Source organism: Mangifera indica, chromosome 1 (genome assembly GCF_011075055.1).
Source record: "Mangifera indica cultivar Alphonso chromosome 1, CATAS_Mindica_2.1, whole genome shotgun sequence".
In the NCBI taxonomy this organism is placed as follows: Eukaryota; Viridiplantae; Streptophyta; class Magnoliopsida; order Sapindales; family Anacardiaceae; genus Mangifera; species Mangifera indica.
The window spans coordinates 4,914,130-4,936,161 of NC_058137.1; the positions used below are offsets into that span (position 1 = coordinate 4,914,130).

General features: G+C 34.7%; 2 protein-coding genes across 3 annotated transcripts; one reads left to right on the forward strand and one right to left on the reverse strand.

The window, feature by feature from the left end:
• The first annotated feature begins 444 nt into the window (after positions 1 to 444).
• On the forward strand, positions 445 to 18,981 carry LOC123219372 (suppressor of RPS4-RLD 1). 2 transcript variants are annotated; one of them, XM_044641308.1, is made up of 23 exons: positions 445 to 762; positions 885 to 994; positions 3,295 to 4,103; positions 4,218 to 4,262; positions 4,463 to 4,564; positions 4,643 to 4,723; positions 5,018 to 5,084; positions 5,514 to 5,614; positions 5,700 to 5,807; positions 6,124 to 6,194; positions 6,330 to 6,386; positions 7,787 to 7,895; positions 8,007 to 8,087; positions 10,402 to 10,488; positions 10,775 to 10,981; positions 15,659 to 15,987; positions 16,726 to 16,812; positions 16,882 to 16,981; positions 17,470 to 17,561; positions 17,651 to 17,689; positions 17,823 to 17,913; positions 18,221 to 18,283; positions 18,404 to 18,981. In XM_044641308.1, exons 1-23 carry the CDS (start codon positions 641 to 643, stop codon positions 18,479 to 18,481), a joined length of 3,036 nt encoding a protein of 1,011 aa, XP_044497243.1. In that variant the 5' UTR covers positions 445 to 640; the 3' UTR covers positions 18,482 to 18,981. The 2 variants fall into 2 exon arrangements, with proteins under 2 accessions (XP_044497243.1, XP_044497233.1); XM_044641298.1 differs by having other exon boundaries at positions 448 to 762; positions 18,221 to 18,318.
• A 666-nt stretch (positions 18,982 to 19,647) lies between these two features.
• Positions 19,648 to 21,678, reverse strand: LOC123192786. Its single transcript, XM_044605452.1, has one exon. The coding sequence runs from the start codon at positions 21,644 to 21,646 to the stop codon at positions 19,853 to 19,855; it is 1,794 nt and encodes a 597-aa protein (XP_044461387.1). The 5' UTR covers positions 21,647 to 21,678; the 3' UTR covers positions 19,648 to 19,852.
• Between the last annotated feature and the right edge of the window lie 354 nt (positions 21,679 to 22,032).

The window sequence follows — 22,032 nt, forward strand, 5'->3', positions numbered from 1 at the left end:
ACTTTTATTATAATTTTACTAGAGTCTTTTAATATTAATAATGGGTGCTTTGCATTTAAATGTATTACAATGGTAAACCCTTTCATGGGTAAATTTACCCATTATGAACTTTAAGAGAAAAGTCATAAAAACGCGGTGACATATATGTCCCAATTTTAGTAATTTAAAATGATTAATTATGAAAAAGCAAAATAAAATTTTGCGTATAAATAATGAATATAAATTTATATATAAATAATAAAATATTATTATATAATTAAATAATTTTAAATTAAAAACAAAATAATACCTTAATTATATTATAATTAAGTTACACATAAGTTTGTATGTTTGTTGGAATTATTGGAAAATAAATAGCAACATCGTATTGCTTAGACAAGGAGTCAAAATATTTTGGGCCGTGCCGGCCCATCACGTTTCATCAGGAAGTGGCGTAAGTCACCTCTTGCGTCACACGTGTTAAATTCTCCCTTCCCTACCATCGTTTTGCTTCCTTCCGCGCACTTGTTCGTCGTCGCATTTTTGCTGTTTGTTTTCCCTTTTTACCCTTCGCTCACTCTATGATCGTTGAAACCAATCACACGCAGTTAATAAATCGATCTGTGAAAAAATTCATCAACTCTTTCACGTTGACTAAGCGATGGCCTCAGCTGCCTCCGAGCGAGTCGAGCTAGCCAAGCTCTGCAGTTCACGAAACTGGTCGAAGGCTATACGAATTCTTGACTCGCTCCTGGCTCAGTCCTGTATTATCCAGGATATCTGGTGTGTACATTCATTTAATTTAACAAGTTTTCCGATTCCAGTCTTACTGATATTATTTTAATTCATTGATTTTTTCGATTGATGTTAATTATGTGAAAAATGTGGATTTTGGTTTCGTTCAGCAATAGAGCGTTTTGTTATAGTCAATTGGAGTTGCATAAGCATGTCATTAAGGACTGTGACAAGGCGCTTCAGCTAGACCCTACTGTTCTTCAAGCTTATATCCTCAAAGGTCTCTCTTTCCCTCACCAATTTCAGAATTTTTTTTGTCGTTTTTGGCTTGTTTTTATATCTTTTATTATTGATTTTGATAATGGAGTTTTATTTGGGGAAGTAATTGAACTCATGTTTAGTTTGACTTCCATTAGAAGGAACTCTATTTCGATGCAGTTGAATTTACTTCAATTGCTGCTGTTTTTGAACGCTTGTGCATCACATTTCGGTCAAACAATAAAACTATATGCACTTACAATGAGTACCAAGATTTTTTGCCATCTGATTGTATATTTTGAATTAAGGATAAAGTAATATCCACTTTGGTACGCATTATATGTGCACATAGCATTACTCTTTGATCAAAATACTGCATTAGGATCTAAGAAGTTCTGCCTGAGTTCATGGTGTTTACTGAAACAACTTTTCTCTTTTATTAGTTTACTTTTATGAGTGAAATTTATTTGCCTCACAAGAGATTGAGCTAGAAGATGGATAAACCCCTCTTGTTTCAAAAAGGTTGTCAAAATATTTTTTTGAAATGATGGATTTTCCTTAAAATTACTGAAGACATACCTAGAATTTTATAGAATTTATTGGAAACCTCATGTAGATCTCTGCTAGTTTTCCATATTAGGAAGGCTTATCTGATTTGGTCAAACTCCAATAGAGTTTATAGAGATATACCATTTATTTATGATGATTTTTCCTCTTATTAGTCTATTCTAGAAGCCGTAGCACAATAGTAGCTTATGATTGCATGAATGATTTTGCACTGTTAACATTAAATTCAAAGTCACTAATTTTATTTCCATAATTTTGGCTGCTAATTTGTTCCGTAGTGTCTGCGTCATATTACAAATGCCTGTTATAGGAATTTCATGGTGTTATATAAAGCAGAAAAGGACATTCAGATATTTATATTTTCTTGAATATAAATAATATATCAGCCAGTTGGATAATAACCTGTGTGTGTGAGGGCATAAATATTGATGGTAACCTAGGAAGCACAAAAACGCAGGAGGGGGAAGGTTTTGCGGTTTCCAAAATGTTTTGGAAACTGAAACACCCTGACACTGGTACGGAATGTGTTGGGGTGTTTTAGAAATTTTAAAATAATTTGAAGCGCATTTCTTGGTTAAAAATAATCAAAATCAACTTCATTTCCTTTCTCTCTCCACTGTCTAGATATTCATCTCCTCTCACATTAATTCTTTTCACCGTCTATTATGCTTCGATTTCATCTGTTGACTGTATCAGAATCAACTCAAAATTTAATTTGATTTCATCTGTTCATTGTCATTTTGTTGAAGATTTGAAGAACAATATTTGCTAGGTTTGTTCCTTTGTTGAGTTGAAAGTAGAAGGAAGAAGATGAGAGCTCTAAGTACGACGAAAATGATAAAGAAAGGAAAGACAACAATAAAAATCATATAAAATAAAGGGTTAATTTTGTTGACCTTCCCTGTAGACTACTATAATTAAAAATGACCCCTATAGTTTTACGAAACTTTGAGACGATCAAAGTAAAGAAATTTAAAGATATCTAAAATATTTTTTTAAATTTAATTATAAAGGGGAGAGATGAATAAAATTAAGAAAAGATGGTGGTCTTGTGAAAAAAAATTATGTGGTCTTTAGTTGTGAGGATGACCGATACTTTTCCTTGAATGCAAACTATGAGATCATGAGTTGAATGGTTAATAGTATGGTTTGTGCAAAATATTTATTAAGTTGAATTCCATATTTTTGCTTGTATGGTAAACTATTTTTTATGTTGCATTTTTTTAATAAAAAATTGATATTCATAAAAAAATTCCCATATATTCAATATTTATACATTTCTACATTACCATTTCCTACATTTTTTAGGAAATGTGTTTCGACATTTCCGTTTAAGTGTATCCACGTTTCCGTTTCTGTGCTATTTAGATGGTAATTGTTAATATATTTTTGAAAGCATAAACTTTTTGTCCTTTTATTTTATTTCTGAAATTGAAAACCAACTCTGCTTTCTAACTACAAAGAAAACATCAATGATAATGGAGCAATTATGAAACCAGAAAAAAAATTCTCATCTTGCCCTAGAAGATCTGCAGATTCTATCTATTTATGTAATTGCTACTAATGATGCTTTTCTTTGCAATTATAGGATATTCTGTCTGTCTGTTTGTCTTTCATTGTCCAATTGATGCTTCCCAGGAACCAGTTAGATAATGGTTGTTATTGTCTATTTGAAACTAAGTAGATACTTAAAAATCTTTCATTGGGGCTTTTACTCTATCTTATATATGCAGTCTATTGTTTCATTTCTTCTAGGACGTGCATTTTTAGCTCTGGGGAGGAAAGAGGATGCGCTTTTGGTTTGGGAGAAAGGATATGAGCATGCTTTGCGTGAGTCTGCAGATCTGAAGCAATTGCTAGAACTTGAGGAGCTTTTGAAAGTTGCAAAACAAGACACAAATGTTAACTGTGAAAACCCTGTGATAGATTCCAGGCCATCTGTATCAACGGCTGAGTCAGGGACGCATGTCAATGGAAAAGTAGGCCAAATATGTGAGAATCTGAACAAATTTGAAATATGTGAGAAACTTGAGAATCTGAATAAATCTGATTCTACTAGTTCAAGCTATGAGCCTAGTGATATGCCCAAGATCTGCATCAAGTCTAGAGATAATGCTGACATATGCAATGAAATTAGTCATAAAGTAAATGGTGGGTCATCTATGCCTGAATCTGAGTCGGGGATCCATATCAATGGTAAATCAAGTGAAGCTTCTAAGAATTGCAATGGTTTAAATGACATATCTAAAATAACTTATGGATCTAGTGAATCTTCTACTGAGTTCAACCTATGCAATGGCTTTAGTGACAAAGCCAATGCTAATGAGAAGCTAAATGGCCAAATGAATGGAACTCATGATATTTCTGATAAATCAAGATCTGACTCTGAATTTTTTAAAGAATTAAAAACTACGAATTTACCACATGGGAAATCACCATTAAGTTGCGGCAACACAAGTGACACAATTGAGGAAGTCAAGAGAGACAAAAAGTTTGGTGTCACTAGAAATTCGAAAACGAAGTCAATAAGTGTAGATTTCCGACTATCAAGGGGTATAGCACAGGTATTTTTTGGTATTTGTTTACGATTTGGTGGTCAAAGAAAATTAAAATTTGTATTGAATTAAATGTTTTAACTCAGATATTCCATCCGATATGACAATCTAGTTCTTTTGCAGGTTAATGATGGAAAATATGCTTATGCTGTATCAATATTTGACCAGGTAAAATCTTGAATCTGATGAGTATTCTTAGTAGTTTCTCCGTTGTGTAGGAATGGGTCTTTGTGGTGCATTTTTCTGTTCATCTATACCTTATTCTTGGAGGCTAAGGTGAATGTAATGGAAGGCTCAGGTAGATCATCAGTAATTTTTAGGCCATTGTCAAGATCTATTATGACCTTCTTAAAATATTTTTTACACAGATATTGAAAGAAAACCCTACATATCCTGAGGCACTAATAGGAAGAGGAACAGCATATGCGTTCCAGCGAGAACTGGAAGCTGCTATTGCTGATTTCACAAAGGTACCTGAATTGTCTATATATGATTGGTTTGAAAAATATACTGGTTTTTCTGATTGGATTGTATAATTAATGTTTTAGGCTATTGAATCAAACTCATCAGCTGGTGAGGCATGGAAGCGGAGAGGGCAGGCTCGTGCTGCCTTGGGAGAATCTGTTGAGGTCAGAGTGATGCATCCTAATTTTAAATGTTACTGTCTTTGTCAATGTTGGGTTGATCTTTTTCTAGAGAATTCTATCTTCGTTGGCATGTTATTATGGCAAGATGATAATTTACGTTGTCAAAAATGTATTAACGTTTACTGGATGCTGTGCCTGTTCTTATGCACAGCTAATTAACTTCAACCTGCAATACTGAAAAATTTGACCAGAAAAACTTATGATTTATCATGAATTTGTTGTGCTTGCCATAAACCTCTATAACACGATTTACTTTTAATTGCCTCTTGATTCCAGGCAATTAAAGACTTGACCAAGGCATTAGAGATTGAACCAAATTCGGCAGATATATTGCATGAACGGGGTAACTAATTGAACTCAAGCTTTTTAACTGCAATGAATTATGTATTCAACTTTGTCATCATGGCATTACAAAGTTACATACTTCTTTTACATTTTTTCATCTTCTATTTTCTTTATTCGCTTAATTAATTTTGATAAAAAGAGGTTTTTATTTTTGATTATTTTTTATTTGGAACATCTGCTACTAATGGTTATCTACTTCTTTGCATTGTAAATTTCTGAAGATTAAAGTTTATACAATTTGTTGTAATAATTAAAGTATCTTTGAAGATTAAAGTTTATACAATTTGTTGCATGGTTATCTACTTCTTTGCCCATTAACTAACTCTAACAATAAAATTTGTAAAATTTTCAGGTCATGCTTTGCATTACTCCTTATAAATTGAGTGTTACACACATTAAAGTGATTGGTTGATTGTAATTCTTACAGGAATTGTTAATTTTAAGTATAAGGATTACTATGCTGCTGTACGAGATCTATCTGAATGTGTGAAGCTTGATAAGGATAACAAGTCTGCATATACATATTGGGTGAGTAGTCAACTTCTTAGCTGCAGCTAGAATCCAATTAATTCATGCTCGGTTATCTCATATTGGGTGGACATTGACTTTATAGGGCTTGGCATTATCTATGATTGGTGAATACAAGAAGGCTGAGGAGACACATTTGAAAGCAATCCAACTTGATTGGAATTTTCTTGAGGGATGGGGTCATATGACAACGGTAAGCATGAAATAGTCACTCAGATCTATGTCATTCACATCTTCATTGCATAGTTTGTCACCCTTGATTGTTAGGGACAGGAGACATGGACTTTACTAGTAGTTTCTGGCAAGATATATATTCTTCACATGACTCTGAAAAAGTGTTAAATTTAAGCAGTTACGCACTCTGTTGTCAGTGTACCCTACCAGTTAATCAAAAGATCTAACCCATTATCATCTATCAAATCGCATTCATACCGTTCTTTAAATAACTGGTTTTCTGTGCATAGCAGCTTCATCAAATATTATTGTTATCTATATATGGTTTCCTGCAGTTTTACCAAGATCTGGGAAATTCAGCAAAGGCTTTGGAATGCCTTCAAGAAATGTTACGGATTGACGAGAGGTAGCTTTTGTCATTGGACTATATGGCCAATTTTAAATATAACTTGTTTACGTAATTATCTGGCGCCTGACTCATTCTCCCCTCTGATACTTTTTCATAGATTTTACTTGATGGTGTTTATGCTTTTTCTAATAGGTTTCCAAAAGCATATCATTTGCGTGGGTTATTGCTCCATGGGATGGGACAACACAAGTAAGTTCAAATGGTTGATCTTTGGTAAATAGCTTGGTTTTCTTAAACTAACGTGGTTTTTGCTGCCCATGATTGTTCTCATTATCTTTTGACCGTCTGCTTTCTGTAATACTAAAATAATGTTAGAATATTTAGTAGTTGGTGTATCAAAATAGTTAAGGAATGATAATATTTAAATGCATGTATGGGGAGAACAGACTAGGAGGGTGTTAGTTTCCAGGTGGCCTCCCTCTTTCAGATACCTGCACAGTTTAACTTACACAACCAACCACAACAATTTATATATTGGACAAATTGATTAAACACCACTTCTATATTGTCATATTGATAAACAGCATTTCCAGTACAAGCTTAACACAAAATCAGTCCCTCACTCAATAGAACAGTACAAAAGATTCCATTCCTAAACCCAGCATTTAAGAGCCTAGTTCTCTCCCTCTGCCATCTATCTTTTACAAATTCTGCTTAATCACCCCCAGTCTCTTTCCCAGCCGTCTCATACCCTTCTCTCCATAACTGCCCTCCCAATCTTTGCTTGCCACATCCTCCTTGAATATCCCTGTGGTCAGCCTCTCTTGCTGATTGTCTGCTCCTTTTCCTTTTGCTGTAGGGCTGCCACTTGTCAACTCCAGCTTCCTGCCATTTGTGTCCAGCAGCCCTATTCTTTGCATTAGGTTTCTCTTCATCTTGTGAGACACATAAACGTGAGTTCTAACAGAGGGACTCATATAGGGTTTGCATGAGCTGTTTATGATGATTGATTCGAAATTCAGTTGGTGATGGGAAGCAGGAAAACATATATATTAACTGAAGAAAGAAGTTATCGTGGTGGACCATGGCCACTGGAGATACAACATGCTCTGGAAAGGGTATCTGAATCAATATAAAACAAGTTAAACCTTAAAAAATTTCATGCACTGTAAACAGAGACAGCTCTGTGGCCCTGCATAAAAAACAATCCTCTTGATTTACATAGCCATCTCTATATAAAGTTTCCTATTTATGCATTCTCATTCATCCATGGATGCATAACCTGGATTGATTAGACTTGTAGAATGGAACATCAGCAGCCATAGACATCTAAAATTTCCTTATTGGACAACACTCAAGGATCAGCATTCCTCTTTACCCAACCTCAAAGTACATAGTAAAGATTCCTTGTGCATCTAGACAGATATCTTTTCTCTTTTATATATTTCTTTTTTAAAATTTTATCAATGATTGTTTGGAATGCACAACTGAAACCAAACAATCTGCACTTCATAATTACATGGGGCTGCAATGGGTAACACTAATTTTTTTAACTTTATAAGGTATACCACTTGACCATTTACAATGATGTTTCCTCATCAGCAATTTGTTGTTTATGTATTGCTTGCGACTCAAATTGATTGTTTCAGGAAAGCAATTGAGGATTTATCCACTGGTTTAAGCATTGAGACCTCAAATGTTGAGTGCTTATACTTGAGAGGTTCTTGTTACCATGCTATTGGACAATATAGAGAGGCGGTAATAAAGATTTAATCTTTTATAGTTATTATATGCCAATCTCTTAGATAATTAAGCACATATATATTTGTTCTTTGCATTGAGTTACTAACTTGGATTTGATGGGTACAGGTCAAGGATTATGATGCTGCATTGGATTTGGAGCTAGACTCGATGGAGAAATTTGTGCTTCAATGCCTGGCCTTTTATCAGGTTTTGTTTAATATGAAATATCATAATGTCTAATAAATGTGCCTAGGTCTCTTTTTGTTTTCTTGTGGTTCCTTTTGGGGTCTTGGTGTGAGTTTCTCAACTAAAACTTATAAAGGTGGAGCTTCTATGAAAAAAATGTTAGTTTTTTAGTTAGAAAAAGTGTAAAAGAGCTTTGAAGTCATAAATTACTAAAATAAACTTTATAATATGATAAAGGAAAATAAAATTTATAAAATAGTAGGGGGAGATATTTGGAATTTCAATACTTTAGTTAAGCTGAAAAATAGTTTTGAGCTTCTCCTGTAAGCGGTAAAATATTTTATTTAAAGTCCTATAAGCACTTTGATGCAACCAAACAACCTAAAAAATTTCAAAAATGCATATATAGCTTTGAATATTATTGTTTGACTGGTAGGTAAGCCTTACCAAACAGGCCCTTGGGAAGCCATTGCATACTTTTTAGATTTTTCATGCTTTATGCATGTCATTAGTAGTAATCTTATAGTAACCTACTGGTTTAACCTAGAACCTTTTCTTCAACTATAGATTCAATGTTGTTAATATGAGTGTTTCACTTATACATTGTGTTGAGCATTGTTTGTCTTCTCTTTGCTCTTTGTTTTGTGTAACTGATGGCTTATGAGTGGTCTCTACTGCAGTTTGGCAGTTGTAGGTTAGGCATAAGTTACCTTTTAAGTTCAATATGGTTGGACTTAACTTGAGCTGATCTTTAGAAGGCAATACTTGGTCTAGGTCTTATTTTCATGTACAAAGAAGCTGGAATGAGAAAACCAAGGAGCTGGCACCAGCTCGGAAACCTTTACCTTTTCACTAGTTTATTCCACTTTGGAGAATAATACATCGGGAAAAAGCATGATGAATGTATTTATATGTTCAGCCTTATGTAATTACACTTTACAAAAGGGTGTAATAATAAATTGAATAACTCATAGCCATGGACTTTTTCCTGTGAACCAAAGTTTTGGGATGACTTTAAGAGAAAAAATGAACTAAAATATTGGACAGTGTGTCCATTTTGTTGTAAATGGAGCACATGTTTTCCACTGCTTCGAGACATTTGCTATTAAAAATATATTAAATCAAAATAATATTGACTGATTAATTTCATGCCAGATGTTTATAACTTTTAAGACTGTGAATGTCAATATTCTTCACTTTGTATGTTTGTGGAATATTGTGTCCAATAGAGGTGGATTCGATCTGAGCTATTTGAGTTCGGATCAAATGAGCCGAGTTCAAGCTCTAATAGAATCAAATCTTGATACGAGCTGGAGTTAAGGATTGGGCTCCATATTATAAATGAGTAGAGTTCGAGCCAATTTGAACATTCTAGCTTGGCTCAGATTGAATGCAAAATAAAATTGCTTCCAAGCCGAGTTTAGGCCTCAATTTATACAATTCGTCAATCTTGAACCAATCTCAAGGTAGGCTTTTTGGATTCAAGTTGATCTCGAGCTGGCATTTGTTTGGACTCAGTCTGGATCGAATCTAGTCCTAGTGACCAGTGCATTTACTATATCCTAGGCAATACCCTCTTCCTTTTTTTTGGCTCAATGGTAAGGTAATAGCTATCGAGTTTAATAGGAAGGGTGGTGTATTATGGGACTCTAGTGTTAATGTTATTTTGTGTATTATGGCTGGAAAGGAACTTAACTTTTGAAGATATTTGTGGAGAAGAAATTTCATCTTTTTGGGGGAAGGTGAAAATTTGGGCTTCCAAATCCTTGTAATTGGAGGAAATCACATTCTACTTAATTATTCAAAATTGAAAAACTTCAATAGCCCTATGTTGAATGGGCTTTTTTGATTCTTGGAAGGGGTTTCATTTGTTTCTAGCTTGTCATCTGACATTTCTCCTTGCACGCTGTCGCCATTTCTAGTTTTTTTTTTTTTTTTCCTATATTGTAGTTGAAACCTGTTCAGGGTGTCATGACAGCTTATCATTATTTTAGTTGGTGAGCTTATCCTTCATTTTTTACCTGCCTTACTACAAATTTTCTTTGTGTCCTCTCAAATAAAGATTTCTTACCCTGTATGAATTATTGGGACTTCTCTGTCTCATTCTTCTTCCTTTTACTCATGTTATTATATAATCATGTATGGCGAAATTACTGAATATAGTGAATGGAACTTTGATTTCTTTGGCTTCCCTCTCTTCATGTTTGTACGTGAAAAAAATTCCACATAACATATGAAGAAAATTCTGAAACTTGCCTTTTTTTTTCAAATTATGATTTAATTTAAACTGAAGGCTAGCCGTACTTCTAATGATTCTTTTTTCTTCTTTTTGCAGAAGGAGATTGCTTTATACACAGCTTCTAAAGTCAACAGTGAGTTTTGCTGGTTTGACATTGATGGAGATATTGATCCACTCTTCAAGGTAATTGAGGGTGTAATTGCTTTGATTGGTGATCCCTATCTTGTAATCATTTGTGGATTTGAGTTAAGGCAGAAACTGACGAGACATAGATGTGTATGCCCTAGCATGAGTGTGAAGGGCAGGGTGATTTTGATTTTTCTTTTAGCAGAAGCATGCATCAGTGTGGGATTTATGACGATTGCAAACAGCAACTTTTTTATGTTGCAGTCTGTAAATTTAAAAATGCCTTTATTCGTTCCAGTAGTTTAATTTCTTACCTATGTTTCTTTCTTTATGGAATTCGCAGGAATATTGGTGCAAAAGATTGCACCCCAAGAATGTATGTGAAAAGGTTTACAGACAGCCTCCCTTGCGAGATTCCTTGAAAAAAGGTAAGCTTAGGAAACAAGATTTTGCTGTCACAAAGCAGAAGACTGCTCTTCTACTGGCTGCTGATTCAATTGGCAAGAAAATCCAATATGATGTTCCTGGCTTCCTATCCAATAGGCGTCAGGTAATTTATTTTGGCAATTTCTATAACAAGAATATGTTTATTGTTTAAGGTGCATCAACTTTGTTTATTTCATAGTCTTTTCACCTTTGTATTTTTAAATGTGACATTTGAATAGCTCCTTTTTATTCTTGTAAAGCAATATTCTCTTTTGAAGACTTAATGTAAAGCCTCTACTTACATGCATACTTATAAGCATACATTTGTGTGGGTGTGTTATCACTAATGTTTCTTTGTTCAATTGTTTGATTAATTGATTATCATATATTGAGAATTAGTGGCATAGCCTTGTTGATTTAGCCTTTTCATTTGCCTGTGTACACTATTGTAAACTATGAAAGGCAAATCTAAGTGAGCTATTGTGTTAGGTTAGTAATGTCTTGTAGGTTCAGCGGTTGTGCATTCAATTATGTGGCTAATCATCTAAATTTGCAGGCTTTTTGGATTTTGATACTTGTAAATTGATTTGTAAACTATTGAGATGAATAAGAAAAAGAGGAAGAAAAGTTCCCTCCTTTCTCACCTTTTCTCTCACAACCATCATGGTATCAAGGCTCATGTTCGAGTTGTAGTGGACTCTTGGCTGAATGAAACTTGTTCACAAGTTCTTGGTGATGGAAGATCAAGGAAATCTTGGCAACAGAGACCTCTCCAGTGACACCATGGCAAAATCGGGATCCAGTCATGGAAATCATGGCAAAAGTCACTTTTATATGAACATTGTGGCCAGATTGTGACCTATTGTCTAGATCAGGACCTCACTGACGATCATCTTTAGAAGTCAGATTTTTCTACCAACCTGTCTAGACCTTTGAACTTGCCAACAATCATTACTGAACCTCAAATGTTGTTAGAGATCATCATTGAACCTTAGATCTTGCCAACAGTCTCTCTGATCCTCATATCTTGTTGGTGATTGCCTCCAAACATTAGATTTCTTCGTTGATTGTCTCTGAGTCTCGATTTTTCACAAGCTATCATCCTTGGATCGTAGATTGACCGATGATGCTCTCTATTTTTTCTAGCGCCTGTCTTCAAACCTTAGATTTTTTCGGCAACCACCACCTACTACATGCTCAACTATAGAATTTTGCTTAAACAATACTAACTTTTTTGAATCTTTGGAAAGATTTCTGAGATAGTATAAGACACTTTGACATGAAATTCTATTTAATTTTGAAGCGTGAGTACTCCTAGTGACAATCTACCCCTTCTTATCAGTTGTGTGAAATCAAATGGGAGTAACTATTTGGCTTGGTCTCCTTATTGCAAACTATGTATTATAACTTAGGGATTGGAGGATACACTACCAACGTAAACGAGGAAAGACCAAACCCTATTGATCCCTCTATCCAATGATGGAATATTGGTAACTCCTTAGTCATGTCCTTTATCCTTTGTTATGGAACCTACCATTGTTAAGGGATATCTTCTTGACAGTACATGGAAAATATGGACTGATGTAGCTCAAACTTGTTTCAAGATTGGGAACAATGCTAAGATTTATGAGTTGAGGAAAAAATTCATGAAACTATGCAACGCGAGTTAATCATTGTGTAATTTTATGTTGAACTCAATAGTCTATGACAAGAGTTTAGATTATTATCAAGAGTTTCAAATGAAGTGTTTTGGAGACGTTACAACTATTCAAAGGATGACCGACAAGGAAAGATTCTTTGACTTCTTAGTTGGTTTGAATGTTGAATTTGATCAAATCAAGGTTCAAGTCTTGGGATGAGGCCTTTTTCCTTCACTCCAACAAACCTTTTCATATGTCAAACATGAGGAAATCAAAAGGAATTCAATGTTACAACCTAATTCCTCCCATAGATTTGCTATGACTCTGAAGATTCCTCTTAGTTAGGGCTTCTCGGGTTCGACCTTGTCTAAGGATCACATGAAGTGTGATTATCGTTCAAAAACAAGGCACACCAAGGAAACATGTTGGTTGCTCCATGGGAGACATGATAGGAAGTGTGGGCAAAAAAAATTGATTCTTGACCACAAGCCAATGTATCTGAAGTGACTAGGGAAGAAACTAGAAAAAAAAGATGATCATGTTAACCTTTCCATTCTTTCAATGGAAGAAATTCTTACACTTCAACTTCAACAACTAGTGGCTAAAGTTAAGGTTGAATCAACTTCCTTCGCTCTTGCCTCAAATTTTACCCAAACAGATATTCTCATCACTACCCTAAGTACTTCAACTAGATATTATCCTTGTTCTTGTATCATTGATTCAAGAGTCTTTGATCATATGATAGGTTCTTTCTCCTTTTTTCTCATATTTTTCTTTCTTTTGTAATATTTGGAATTCTATTAACTGCACTACATTGTTAAATTTGTCATCATCACTTATGTCCCAAAATTTTTTAACAATATGTTATCTATCAGCTCTCTTACAAAAAGTCTAACTTGTAAAGTGTGCTTTTTTCACAACATTATGTAATTTAGGATTTTAGTTCATGAGCAACGATTGGCTATGTTAGAGCCTAAGATGGGTTGTATTTGTTGGAACGCTGATTTTGGGAAAAAAATTATGTTAGCTTCTCATAATTAGGCAGAGGATGAGATAGGAATGCAAGTTGCTAGGTGGCATGATCCTTCTTTTTATGTTCTTGAGAAACTATACCATATCTTAGTAAAAATTATGATTTTGAGAATCTAATTTTTTATTCTTGTTTGTTGGCGAAACTTACCCAAACTTCTTATCCCTTTATTAATTGTAAAAGTTCAAATCCTTTTGTGATAATTCACTTTGATGTTGGGATCCAAGTAGAGTTGTGAGTCTGAGTGGCTATAGATGGTTTGTTAACTTTATTGACTATTTTAGTGGAACCACTTGGGTGTATTAATGAGTTCCAAAAATGAAGTGGCTTCTTGTTTTAAAATGTTTCACAAGTTGATCTATGTGCAATTTAATATGAAATTTTGTATTGGATTGGAGTATAAGGAGAAAGGTTTCCAAGATTGTTTGATGAAAAATGGAATAATGATCAAACCAGTTGTGTGGATACTCCCGTTCAATTGCTAAAAGGAAGAACCGCCATTTGCTTGAGGTGGCTAAATCCTTGGCGTTCACCAAAAAGTTTTCAAAGGAATATTGGGGGGATGCAATCTCAACGGCAACATACTTGATAAACAAGAAGCCTCAAGATCCCTGGAATTTAAAACTCCTTTGGAACTGCTTCAAGGATCAAATACTTGTGTGATTCCTCCCAAGACCTTCAAATGTGTTTGCTTTGTGGGGAACTGTCATCCAAACTTGTGCAAATTAGATCCTACAACACTCAAAAGTTTTATTTTTCGGTATTCCTCTACTCAGGTAGGTTACAGAGGTTATCATCTTCAATTAGAAAATATTTTGTCAATATGGATGTTATTTTTCATGGGCATGAAAGCTACTTTGAACAGAATAAGATACTTCAAGGGGAGAATCAAGGTAATGAAGAGTCCACTTTGGTTTTTCCTTATCTACAAGCCATTGAAGAAGAACCTGGAAAAGGTGTTGGCATTACCTCCAAAGAATCTGAGGATGATTGTGCTTAGGAGGAGGAATCTGAAGATGGTAACTTTTAGGAGAAGAATCTTGAAAATAAAAAAAAACTGAGGGGAAGTTAGCCACCATTTTTGTTAAAACCATCCCATGAAGACCTCTTACTCTTTATTTTGATAGAACACAACAAATAATATAACTCATAATGCAGTTCAATATGACATGACTAAACATATTGAGATTGACAGGCACTTTATCAACAAAAAAACTCTCTAGTAGACAACCATGCATCTCATTTGTGACATCTAAGGAGCAACTCTCGCTTTTCTAAGCTCAAAAGGTTTTCATAATTGTATTTGCAAGATGGACATGAGAAAAATATATGCTCCATCTTTAGGGAGAGTGTAGACTGTTCTAGGCTGTGAAAAGCAATTCTAAGTGAACTAATCTTGTTCTCCGTTAGCAGTATCTCGTTGGTTAGGCAGCCGTGCATTCGATTATGAGTCTGGTAGTGAGTTATTCTTGTCCTAGGTTAGTAGTGTCTTATAGATTAGGTGGCTGGTGCATTCAATTCTGCAGCTGGTCATCTGAATTTTCAGGTTTTTTGAGTCTGATATTTGTATATATTGATTTGCATTCTAATGAGACGAAGAAGAATAAGAGGAAGATAAGTTCTTTCTCACCTTCTGTTTCACAACCATCAGTTTGTAATTGCAATGTGTTTTTGTACAGAGAAAGGTGCATTCTGAATATACGAAAAAGAATTACTTTCAGGTGTCAGTCTGTTTCACTGGCTAGTGATCAATGCTGAGAATCTAGTTGGAAATTTTAAAATACTGCTCAATATCCTGTTCCTTGTGCCATATGATAAACGAGAATTGTTTCTAACTTTGTAAATGGTATAGGTGGTTGTGCACTAACTTATTTGGTTCATACATACCCCGTCTTGAAGCATGGAGGCTTTTTTTTTTCATAAATAGTTTCTTCTCTTAATTTTCTTTCATTTAGGTCTCATTACCATATAGCTTAATGTATATTTTTGCTTTTCAAGCGCTCTCTTACCCACCAAATATGTAAGATGTTCTGATAACGGTATAGAGAGACGGGTAGTTATATATATCTCTATTTTTCTTTTGCATGTAATTTGTAATAATTAATATGTTTCATCTTTTGCTATGTGTCAGCATCGTATGGCAGGATTGGCTGCTATTGAAATTGCTCAAAAGGTTTTGAAAGTTTGGCGCTCTTTGCAAGCAGAACGGAAGCATTCTACAAAAAACACAACGAAAAGTGGAAAGAGAGCCCGGAGGAAAGATAGAATCAATATTGCCAGCCAGAACAGAGGTGGTGCTTGTTGTAGCACAAGCAGCATGTTGGACACATCATCATATGGCATTACAGAAGAAAGATCAACTGGTCCCACAATGTCATGGCAAGATGTCTACTCACTGGCTGTCAAATGGAGGCAGATTTCTGAGCCTTGTGACCCCGTTGTGTGGGTTAACAAGTTAAGGTATTCCATCTTCATTCACTAGTGTATCAACACAACTTAATTGTGTTAGTGTTACCTTCTGTAGTTTGTTGACATTTTTTTATTTTATATTGTTTTTCCTTTGAAATCCATCTGTTATGAAGTTATATTTTGTTTAGCATTTTTTTATTCCTAAAATGTTTTGCTTTGATTCTTAGTATTTTGATTTTGTTTCTTTCGAGGAAACAAATTATATCCTTTCAACTTTATTTTGTCTTCATAAACAATCATATCTATTCCTGCAGTTTTTGCAGTTCTTTTTTTACTGAATATTTCAGTCAAAATAATATTAAAGTGCATTGTATTTGTCATTTTGTAATAGATTTAACAAAAGTCTGTTATAGTGAAGTTATACAATATACAATAATGCTTGCCCATTTTGCATACATGATATAAATTGTACATGTTTGATCATATGAGGTCAGCTAGATAACAATATTTTTGCGTATTATTGGGTTCGGAATTGTTGTGGAAACCTTGCCCATTTTGCAAATAACCTGATTTTAATATTTGCTATTATAGTGGAGTGATGCAGCATCTTTTGTCACAATTTTAGCTCATTTTTGGATTGAGCGTCAATTGGCAGTGTTTGGATGAGTCTCACACCTTATTTATTTTTTCATTATCGGTAAAGATTTCCCAGTTTGAAAATGACTGGGGATTAGTTCATGTCTTTCCTTTTGTTGATTATTTGGTATGCTTGGTGGTGTCTTCATTCAGTGAAGAATTTAATTCTGGATTTGGGTCTCACACACCAATGATCCTCGGTCAAGCAAAAGTTGCACGCTACTTCTCAAATTATGAAAGGTAAAGCATAGTTCTGTTCCAATCCTGAGTGAGATTGTTTTTCAGTACTCATGCCTGTTAATGTTGCAGAACTTTAAATGTTGCAAAGACTGTCATAAAGGATAAACAATATGTGCACAACAAGAATGATGACATTATAGATCTTTCCAAAGATGGGAAATTGCAAGATGTGAGTCCCTTTTAGTCTCTCTGGATATTCTTTCATTACATTAATGTTTTCCCTCCTAGAAATTATCTTTTTTATTACAATGTAATTGTATCACTCAATGGAAAAATCCTGTAGTCACACATTATTCATAAAATGTTAGTTTACCATAGTTAACACCTTAACACATTACCCCTTTGTAGTATTTTGAATATCTATATAAGATATATACTCCCACACTATGCAGCAGGAAGAGTAGAAATAGCAAAACCTTTTTCCTGCTATGTTGACTGACAATTTTAGGAGAAAGTAAATCATTAGTCTACAGTTAGTCAATTAGAAAGGGAGAATTTCATCATACTGCAGATGAATCTACATTGCTTGTAGGATTATCTGAGATTGTTGTGCATCATAAAAAATAACAGAAATCCGTAAAGTGTGAATGCAATTCACATATTTCTTTTTGTATTAAATGCACGAACATGTAAGACTGACTCATTTTAAATAAACAGATTATGCTGACAAAAACCTGTGATGATCTTTATAAAGTTGTTGGTGAGGATTTCTGGCTGGCAACATGGTGCAACAGTACTGCATTTGAGGGGTAAATTTGCCTACTAATTAGAACACGATTTTCTTGGTATTTTAATCCTTTTCCTTAATCTAGTTTTGTCTTATTCATACTTGTTTCAGGAAACAACTTGAAGGGACAAGGATCACCTTGGTCAAAACGTAATAATCTGATTCTTTGTTAACTTGTAGCTATTTGGCTTTTTTTGCTGCTTGATTGTTTCTTTATATTTTCCATTTATTTATGGCATATTCCCTTATTCTGTTATTTGATAATGGTTGAACAATTTTCCAGGGGAGAAATAGGATATGACTTTGCAATTCGAACACCTTGTACCCCGGCTAGATGGGATGAGTTTGATGCAGAGATGACCATGGCATGGGAAGTAAGTTACACTGGAGCTCAAACACTATCTTATATCTTTGTTCTGCATATTTTTCTCTGGCTAGTTTTGAAAATACCTTTTGCTGCTTTAAATAGATCAAAATATTGCCACACTTGTGGACACATCTTCTGGAGTTCATGTACCATCTATAGTATTATTGCTCTGGCCACTTTTGAAATACTTCTTGCGAATGGACTATAACTTTTTCTACTCAATGGATCAGATTTAGGAAAATGCTTTAAACTTGCCACTCAATGCGCATTAATGTGGCTTTTGCTTAATTAACCATGACACTTCAATGCTGCAGGCTGTATGCAATGCTTATTGTGGTGACAATTATGGGTCTACAGATTTCAGTGTTCTTGAAAATGTGAGAGATGCTATCTTAAGGATGACATATTACTGGTATTATACCAAACATGCAGTGACTGGAAACAGTGTTTATTCATAAGTTGTGATTCTTTACCCTAAATTATTGGATTACTTTCAGGTACAATTTTATGCCACTTTCAAGAGGCTCTGCTGCTGTTGGGTTTGTGGTTTTGCTTGGTCTGTTCCTTGCTGCTAATATGGAGTTCTCAGGGAAAATCCCTAAAGGTGTACAAGTGGATTGGGAAGCCATTTTGAACTTTGAACCTACCGATTTTGTGGATTCCGTTAAGAGTTGGTTGTATCCATCACTGAAGGTCTCAACATCCTGGAAAGATTACCCTGATGTCTCATCAACTTTTGCGACAGCTGGGTCAGTCATAGCTGCTCTGAGCTCATATGATGATTGAGCTTCTCTCAACTGACAAGGTAAGTAAACTGCATTATTCAATCGCCGCAGAAAATGAAAAGTTGATTAGTAAGATAATCTTTATTGTAGAAGCTTGAATTTATACTGAAAATTGATAGCGGTGATTGTGTATAATGTGCCTGTACTCCACAAAATAACATGATGTTTTTTGCTTTCTTTATATTGACAATTTCATTATGCGCAAATGTAATATGTATCTTGTTCCAGTTACTATGGCCAAGCCAATATGCCATAAACGAAGTGGCAGACATAAAGAAGAATTGTTAATATCTGTGGAGTTTGATTTTGAAAATGATTGGTGGGTTCGGTTGATCTCTTTCTGTAGTTGTCAAGCATACAGTTTTCTATAGGATGTGGTTTACCTCTTTTTCAAAATAATTTTACCTAACGCCTAGGAGATTTATGCCAAAAAGTGATAAACTTTTGGGATATTTCCACAATTTAAACATTATTTTAATGTTTAATATATGTGTTAAAGCATAATTAGTGTGTTAGGTACGATTTCAAGCTTATCAAATCGTTAATCAGTAGTGGGATTAGGTAATCCATAGAGATCACCATGTTTCTTCTGTATCTAATATTTGTTTTATCTTCTCGATAAATGAATGAATAAGAAATGTTAGGTGTATAAATAATGTATATAATTTTATATATCAATGATGATATATTATTATATAATCAGATAGTTTTAAATTAGAGATAAATTTATATTTATTTATATATTAATATATCGTTATTTGTATACGTAGTTTTATTATTTAAAAAAAACATTGATTATCTTAAAATGATCGGTTTACATTTAAACAGTATTATTATATTTCGTGTTCTAAAATTTTAAGTTTAAATACATAATTATATATTATTTTATTTTTATTTTAAAATTATTTAATAGGAACTATCATTTTATTGATTGAATTGAAATTTATGCCCTTACACTGAATTTTATTGTAATTTTTGTGCCTTAGCCACTCTAATACCCTTTTAACTTCGTCTTCCTGTCCTTTGGGGCTTTCTTCTTTTCCATCCATTCTCATTCAACAATTCTTCTATTGTAAGAATGGCGGGCAAACCTTCATAGGAATCCTCCGTCAATGTACTTTACCAGAGCCTTTGAATTTGACAAAACTCTATTAACTCGAACTAAAATTTGGACTTACCTTTAGCACTCTTTTTGACCTCGTCCTGGTCTGGCTCTTGTCCGTTGGATTGTTCTACTTTCTCTTTCTGTCTATTATACATCATAAATTTGGCACCGCTGAAAGGACACGTGGCATTCATCTGCTTGTTGACCATAAGTGCCGCGTAGTACGGGATCTTGAGACTCTTGGAACTGCGATGTTTAGATTGCATGCGACTACTGATGAACTTCAAGCAATCCATCAAGCTCTCTTTGCTCAATCCTTTCATATCGTAGGCCTGTGATCTTCTCCACAAACTCTTCCTCTGAGACCTCACCCTTCTGGATAAACATATTGCTCTTGTTGTGTCACTAATGGCGGCTTCTGCCTTTCTTAGCAACAAATGACACTGAGCTCTATTGCTGTAAAGAACAATCCTCTCTTTTCTCATTTTTACTACTGTGCATGAATCCAAAGCCTCTGTGTACTTTTTCACAGCCTTTTCAATGCACCCAGACCAAAACTCCTTGTTGCCTTCTTGTTTCAACATGCCCACTAAAAGTTGTTTCTCTTTCAACTCTTCTTCCGACATGAGCTTCTCCTTCTTTCTTCTTTCCACCTTCAAATCCCAAACTTCCTCCACTGCTCTTTCAGCTTTCTTGCTGTTTAACTTCAAGTTACCATATTTGATTTTATGGTAATCTTGTAAGATTGTCTGTGTGATTGCTTGCCCAAGTCTTTGTCCATTTATGAGGGTTTTAAGTTCAACCAGATCAACAAGAAACAAAGCTGCAGTGTCTATAACTTGGTATCTTGTCACTGGGTCTTTGAGAAGCAGCAAAAGAGAATCAATGGCGAGGTACTGCCAATCATCTGAAGATCTTGACACATTGCAAAGATTCTCTATAACTTTTTTCGAACTGGCTACACTTTCTCTTCCTTTTTGGGTGTGACAAAGTGTTCTTATCAGCCCAATGCCCGCAGGTGAAGTATGATTAGCTAAACCGCCCCACATGTTACACACGATTTTCAAGAACTCTTTACTGCAGATGAGATTGAGAGACCTTTCTTTCAATGCAAAACAATTCAAGAGATGAAGACACCAACATTGAAGTTGACTAGCCCATTCTTCAGCCTTTCTGTTTTCTAACTCCAACCCTCCAAGCCCTTTTGTCAGCAAATCACAGTGATACCTCTCTCTTTTCTTCTCTTTCAGTCTGAGAAACTTTTCGTAGACCACTTGAAAGCAATTGCAAGCTATTTCTTTAGCCAATTCTATGATCTCTACTTCATGCAAAGCAACAGCTTCAAAGGTTTTTTCATGGCTGGCAAGGTGAACCAGCGCACGAACTGCGACTCGTTGCTCCACCCAACTGATCTTTCCTCTCAAGAGCTCCATTAATGGCAAAACTACACCTGCTTTAATCGCTTTTTCAGCGAAATGAGCCTTGTTCATGGTATATGAACCGATAATATGCGCTGCATAGTATGGAATATAAACATTCTGATCTCTAAGAAGCCACTCTCTGTCATTTATGCCTCTCAGGATAAGCTTCGCCATGCATTTGAATATGCCAAGGGATGGAAACTCTGGATCGTCAGGTTGATTGAGGGCGATATTGAAGAGGCCACTTAAGACCAAAACATGTTGTTCGTCATCTGTGAGAGGCATTTGTTTGAAACATTGGACGACTTTGGCTCTTCTAAGAGATGGAACTGTCGCATTCATAGCGCAGAAAAAACAAAAAGGGGTAAAACAAGTTCTTTCTAGGGGCATCCTTCGTATATTGATTATCTTTTTGTGTTGTGATTCCATGGGGGAGAGAATCAGAAATTTAGAATGGCTGTGTTTGTGGGGTAATTTAAGGTCAACAAAAGAGATGAGAACAGTCTGTTGCTGCAGGAGCTACAACACAGAGGATTATATATAGAACTTTGCTTATAGTTGGGGTAATTATTTATTCATCGCTCACCTGACATAATACACCCATTGGCTAGAGTAAAACCAAGGAAACCTTTTTAACTTCGGTATGTGAATTCCTAGGATTCTTAAGTTGCAAAATTTAAGAGATATACTTGGTCAAATTATACCTAACTTATTTCATGCTGGTCTTCAAAATCCAATAATTTATTTCATTTGAATCACAGATCTCATAGAAGGAGAGTAAACGTTTAAATCTCTCAGATAATATTTTAAAATTA